Raw genomic sequence first — 6,266 nt, 5'->3', positions numbered from 1 at the left:
TAGGAATTTATCCAAAGGATACAGGAGTTCTGATTCCTAGGGGCACATGTACCCCAATGTTTCTAGCAGCACTTTCAACAATAGCCAAATTATGGGAAGAGCCCACATGTCCATCACCTGATGAATGGATGAAGAAGATGTGGTTTATATATACAATGGAATACTACTTGGCAATGAGAAAGAATGAAATCTTGCCATTTGCAACAAATGGATGGAACTGGAGGGTATTATGCTAAGTGAAGTAAGTCAGAGAAAGACAGATATTGTATGTGTCACTCATATGGAATCTGAGAAAGTTAATAGCAGAGAGGGAAGGGAAAGGAAAAAAATCGTTTCAAACAGAGAGGGAAGCAAACCATAAGAGATTCTTTACACAGAACAAACAGGGTTGATGGGGGGCGGGGAGAGGGGGAAATGGGTGATGGGCATTGAGGAGGGCCCTTGTTGGGATGAGCACTGGGTGTTGTCTGTAAGCAATGAATCATGGGAATCTAGTCCCCAAACCAAGAGCACATTGTATACATTGTATGTTAGCTAGCTGAGCAATAAATTATATTTTAAAAATAAATAAAGTAGGCCAAATCAAAAGTTCTTTTAAAAAGAAAAAAATGCAGGGGTTTGTCATAGGCTGTTCTTTTTTTTTTTTTTTTTTTTAAATTTTTTTTTTTTCAACATTTATTTATTTTTGGGACAGAGAGAGACAGAGCATGAACGGGGGAGGGGCAGAGAGAGAGGGAGACACAGAATCGGAAACAGGCTCCAGGCTCCGAGCCATCAGCCCAGAGCCCGACACGGGGCTCGAACTCACGGACCGCGAGATCGTGACCTGGCTGAAGTCGGACACTTAACCGACTGCGCCACCCAGGCGCCCCTGTCATAGGCTGTTCTTAAGTTTTTGGATGAGTGTGACTAATGCAATCAGTGGCTAAGGGTTGGGAGTAGGACAATCTTAGGATATACAACATGGTGTCCTATGCACCATGCATCCTTGGCAAGAAAATAGAATGACTGATAATTCTAACGTGCCCTGTCACTTAGTTTAGAAGTACAGGTGCTTATACAGGTGCTCAATGTCCCTTTAACACCAAATATTCTTCCAAAACTGACAAATTAAAGACTGGTCATGTATTGTATAAACTTGGGTTTTTACATGGAGTGATTTTTTTTGCTGTAAGGAAGATAGATCAGTAACCTAGAGAAAAGTGTAACAGGTTAGAAAAACACATTTTAAAAAATGATCATTGTACCTATCTCATGGCTGAAGTGTTTACTGTATTATAGGGGAGGAGAAAAGTGAATAGAATTAAGAAAAAAAAAAAAAAAAAGGTCCTGAGCAGATTGCTGTATTCACTTAGACCAAATTTTTATTTTTTAAAAATGCAATACAGCCATTTAATTTTCACATTAACAATAGCCAGTATTTGCATGACTCATTCACATGATTTTTTATGTACACAGAAGCACACACTGTTTATATAAAAAATAAATTAAGCTTTAATAATGAAAAACAAGTTTACAAATGTAGCTTTTAAAAGCCTACTGGAAAATAAGAAATGTGGAAATTTCTGAGACACAGGGTCACTAAAGCAGGGTCTCTTTGAGCAGAAAATATTTCAGAAAGGAAAGGGCCTGAGACAAATCTTTAAATGTTTTCCAAATGCCAGTTTTGTCATTCTGCATATTTCTTAATCTATTTAACTTTCCGTTGGCCAGGGTGTGGCTTTTTAGGATTGTCTCAAAAAAATTAGCGGTCACCCAAGTTGAAAGTTAACTTCATTTACTTAAGTTAAAAGGACTAAGGCCCCCTTTAGCCATCCTTCTTCGTTCTAAGTGCAATGTGTCATTTAGTGGCCTTAGATCAAGCATCTTAAAATTGATGGCTCAGAGACCTCTCCAGTGAATTTTGTAAATCTGAGTATCCCCCTGCACATTTCTACACTGTTGGCTAAAATTGTCCATCATAAATAGTTGGAGAGGATCTGAGTTGCCAATGGATTGTAGATACTGCATCTTTACATAAAGTTATATTCCTCTAAGTTTAGAGGCTCTAAATATAGTAGTTGATAGGTACTGTCGCCCGTTCAAAAAAATCACATGAATAAGGCAATTTTTAACGGTAGGAAACACCATACTTTTTCCTTTTACTCCTTGAATTTGCATTTTTATATTTCCCTTCAACATTAAAAAAAATTTTTAATTTTTTTTTTTTGAACTTATTTTTGAGACAGAGACAGAGTATGAACAGGGGAGGGGCAGAGAGAGAGGGAGACACAGAATGGGAAGCAGGCCCCAGGCTCTGAGCCATCAGCCCAGAGCCCGACACGGGGCTCGAACACACGGACAGCGAGATGGTGACCTGAGCTGAAGTTGGACGCTTAAGTGACTGAGCCACCCAGGTGCCCCTCAACATTTTAGCCTAATGAGATATACACGTAAACATACGTATACTTTTTTTTTAAAGTAGGCTTCATGCCCAGCACAGAACCTAATGCGGGCTTGAACTTGTGACCCTGATGATATCAAGACCTGAGCTGAGATCAAGAGTTGGATGCTTAACTGACTGAGCACCTGGGCTCCCCTAATGATTTCTGTCTTTTATATTGGTTGTTTGCATATTTGTAACAAAGTTAGATAATATCCTATAGTCGTAAGGCTCTGCGTATTTGAAACTTTCTTCTGGATTGAACTTGATCAATAAACAATGTACAAATTTTAGTAAATTATTACACTTAGTAAAATTTCATTGGCAATGTATTACTTAATGTTGAAAGCTTTGCCCCCCACCCGAGTCATTTCGTTCCTGCATAGATGAGTGTTACCTTTGTTAGAATGGCCACAATATCCATTCTGTTCCCCCTTACCAATTTTATATATGGAAGTCGTGGCGATCCTTTTTTGCATAGATAAGGAGACAGGGAACAGAAGGGGATTTGTGGTAGCATGATAACTGAATTCTTCCAAATCCTTTGGAATTACATGCGAAAATACCCCAGAAATCTTGGGTGTTCCTTTAAATTTATTGAAATTAAAGAATTGAGAGCCACCCGAATCACAGAAGGATTTGTACCCTATTGTTAAGAGGCTTTCACTTTCCGAACACTCGTATTTTTAATTTTCTACCTTGAGTCATGCTCTACCGTTTAAGACTGTGGGGAAAGAGAGGTTTTCTTTTGTGAGGAGAGAAAAAGACATCTTCTGAGTCAGATGAGTCATAAGAAAGAGCAGAATAGGAAGGTAAGGATCTGAAAATTGATGTCCTAAAACTATTTGAGCCTGTGTATGTCTTGGAAAGCTTGGTAGACATTTGGGGGGTAAGGCCAGCCCAGTGTCAAGACCATTGACCTTGGGGGCTTAAATTTAGATTTTATTTCACTAAGTCTTTAAAATACATCAATTATTAGATTCTGTCGCTGGCTGCCTTCTAGATGGCCCTCAAATGTGTTGCACTGTGCACTAGCTCCCATGAAATATCCCTTCACAAAAGGGCTCGGAGATCTAATTTGGGAAGTGTGATATTCTACACCCCTCTTAACTGTGCACGCTAGAATATCCAGGTTTCGCAGCAGAAAAGTGATTTAACTTCGTACCGCCTGAGCGTCCCCAGCTCTAATGATGTAACCAGCATATCCCCCCTTTATCTTTCCACGCAACAGAACTGCCCCTCTCAGTAAACGATAAACCCAGAGACATGGTCAAACAGCCAGCACACTTGCGCACTCGTGGTTCAGGTCTGTCCTGCTGCCGCTGTCTCTCCGAATGAATGCTCCTGTTGCTGCTCTGCTCAGCCTGCACTGGCTGTACTGACTCCATGACCGGCCAGCCCCAGTCTTGGCTGGATAATTTATACTTAGATTATGTGGCATCTGGGCAGACGAGGGGAAGAGCAGTGATGTCACCTGTGCCCTTCCCTTCTCTGTGTCTTTCCTGTGAGAATCCTAGTATCGCCTCTCTCAGTGAGATTTATGTGTTACTCTGTTAAGGAAAGAATGGGGAAGCCAAAGCAAATGCTCTCTAATGGTGCATCCAAGTCACGGCAGTGCTTTGGAGGAGACGGTTTGAGGGAAAGAGTTCTTCCCAGCATTGTTTATAGCATATCCCTCACTTCCCGTGGCTGCTTTCTCTCTCTGTGTGTGGCTGGGTATGGATTTTACCCGGCAGCAGCTGAAAAGATGCTTTGTTTCTTCCTTCTGGGCCGCCCAGTCTTCATTTCTTTGACACTAGCAGAAAAGCCATTTTAAGCAGAAAGGGGATCTAGACTTTAAACTGGAGTGAAGTGGAAAGGTTTATGTCTTTTACTCACCCCCGAGCTAAAAAGGGGGGACATGATGGAGGCACAAGGAACCTGGAGGTAGGGGTAGGGGTGCGATAATTAGGCTCCAGTGGCCACCTGGCCAATGGCTAACGGAGAAAAGTTACAGAGTCTGAAAATTCCTTCCCTGTAGCACTGAGCTCAGTGCCTTTGCAACTCACCTTTATTCAACGTTGCTTGGACCGTTTGCCACCATCAGGAACATTCTCCGCCCAGTTGCTGACTGGCAAATAATTCGGCAACTCCAGTTGGAGGAATCACAGGGTCATGTTGCAAGATAACCGCCCCACCCCTTCAGACTGCTGTCACCTATGCTCCTGGCTTCGGGGAAGGTACAACGTATGTCTTTGAGGAGCTCATGGAGATGTTCCATGCGAAAAGTCACCATGGCTTTCCCCCCACCTCTAGAAATTTTTTTTTTACATTGTAGCCCTGACCTTGGGGACAGTGCTTGGTATACTGAAGTGCTGAAAAGCTTTCGTGGGATGAAGGCATAGGGTCTTTTGATGAGACAGAGCCTGGCTGGTTTTAATGTACTTCCCAGCAAGAATACGTGCCTGCTGAGCCTGAATGGGCTTCAAGGACCCAGCTCCAACCTGTAAATCCACCAGGCTCACTGCTCCTGTGTCCTCTCCTGACACATTATTCTTTCTTGCCATTACCTTTCGCCCCAGTCTGACCAAGTTGTGACTTGACTGAGTCATACTGTCCACCTCGACACTATCTTTGTCTTTAAAATGCCGTAATAAACCATCACACTGTACAAATCATTCGATTGTCTATCAAGATGTAGAGGAGTGTCGTCGTGTCCCAGGTGGGTCTGCCTCTTTGGGGATGACTGTATGTAGGATTTTCTGTAGTTTCCTACAGCTTAAGATTTAGCTCGTGGCTCCACAAAGCGGAACAACACAGCTGAATTCTGATCACCTGTTAAAACCCATAGCCCATGGAGAGCTGCAACCAGCTCGTGAGTGGGCAGAGCAGGGGTGAGTAAGAAGCCAGCCGAGCCTACAGTGGGTCTCTGGTCTCTCCATCAGACTTTCTAAATCAAAGGGGCCCCCACCCCGGTAACGCCAGTCCCAAAGCAAGTTTCCACCACGGACTGGAGCTCGTTCTAACGAACAGAGACCGCACGCCCCAGCCACCTCTCCGGTACGGCAGCGGGCCTGTCACGAGCACTGCAGCTTTGGTGCTGAGCTGACTCAGCTGACCTGGGGCAGAGAAGCCGGGTAGAGGTGCAGCGGGGCGAGGGCCACTTGTGGGGCCCAGGGGAAGGCTGAACCGTTTGCCTTTTAGTTACAATCCTTTTCCGAATCTAATGAATTCGTTCCTTACGTATCGGGCTCATCTTCCTCGGAAGTCAATTACTTGGGTCCTTAGAGGCTGGACAAGGGTCCTGCTCACTGTACAGGTTGAGCACAGAAGGTCTAATGGATCAAGATTTTCACCGCTTTTATTCAAGGAGGTTGGGAACACGAGAGGCCAAAAAACGAGGAAACACGTTTTTACGATCCTCTATAGAAAATATAAGTTAAGAAATTGTCCAAGATGAAGAAAGGAGCAGGAAGTCACCCCAGCTCGTGCCAGGTGGGTCTTCAAAAGTGTCCTCTTGACTCCAGGCTTGACGAGACATCACAGATTAGCAAGTCCCCGGGGTCTGAAGAGAGGACATTCTCCTACACGTGAGCACACGCGGGTACGACACCCTTACACGAGTGCCCCAGCGTCTATGAGTAAAACCTACTGTTGCTAACTCTCTTCTCTCTTAACCTGAAACAAAACAGATTTCACAGTCATCTGTTAGGCTCAGATACAGGCCATGTGTGGAACAGTGTAACCTTTGTCCATGCCCTGCAGGGCATCCGTGGCCTGATGGAACAGGGCTGAGAGGGGGAGTGGGGGGAGAGAGGGAGAGGGGGGAGAGGGGAGGGGGGACTGGGGGAGAGAGGCGGGGATA

The 6,266-nt window shown here is 44.1% G+C and overlaps 1 protein-coding gene across 1 annotated transcript in view; it reads right to left on the bottom strand.

Moving 5' to 3' along the window:
- Positions 1-1,342: 1,342 nt before the first annotated feature.
- Positions 1,343-6,266, bottom strand: part of PLCG2 (phospholipase C gamma 2) — an 88,851-nt gene continuing 83,927 nt past the window's right edge. The window contains exon 29 of the mRNA XM_040443417.1: positions 1,343-6,079. Within this exon, the coding sequence (XP_040299351.1) occupies positions 6,037-6,079 (43 nt within the window). The 3' untranslated portion in view covers positions 1,343-6,036. The remainder of the gene's footprint in view (positions 6,080-6,266) is intronic.

Source organism: Herpailurus yagouaroundi, unplaced genomic scaffold, assembly GCF_014898765.1.
Source record: "Herpailurus yagouaroundi ecotype Mexico unplaced genomic scaffold, PumYag 190, whole genome shotgun sequence".
NCBI classification, from domain to species: domain Eukaryota; kingdom Metazoa; phylum Chordata; class Mammalia; order Carnivora; family Felidae; genus Herpailurus; species Herpailurus yagouaroundi.
This window is presented reverse-complemented; position numbering and strand designations above follow the sequence as displayed.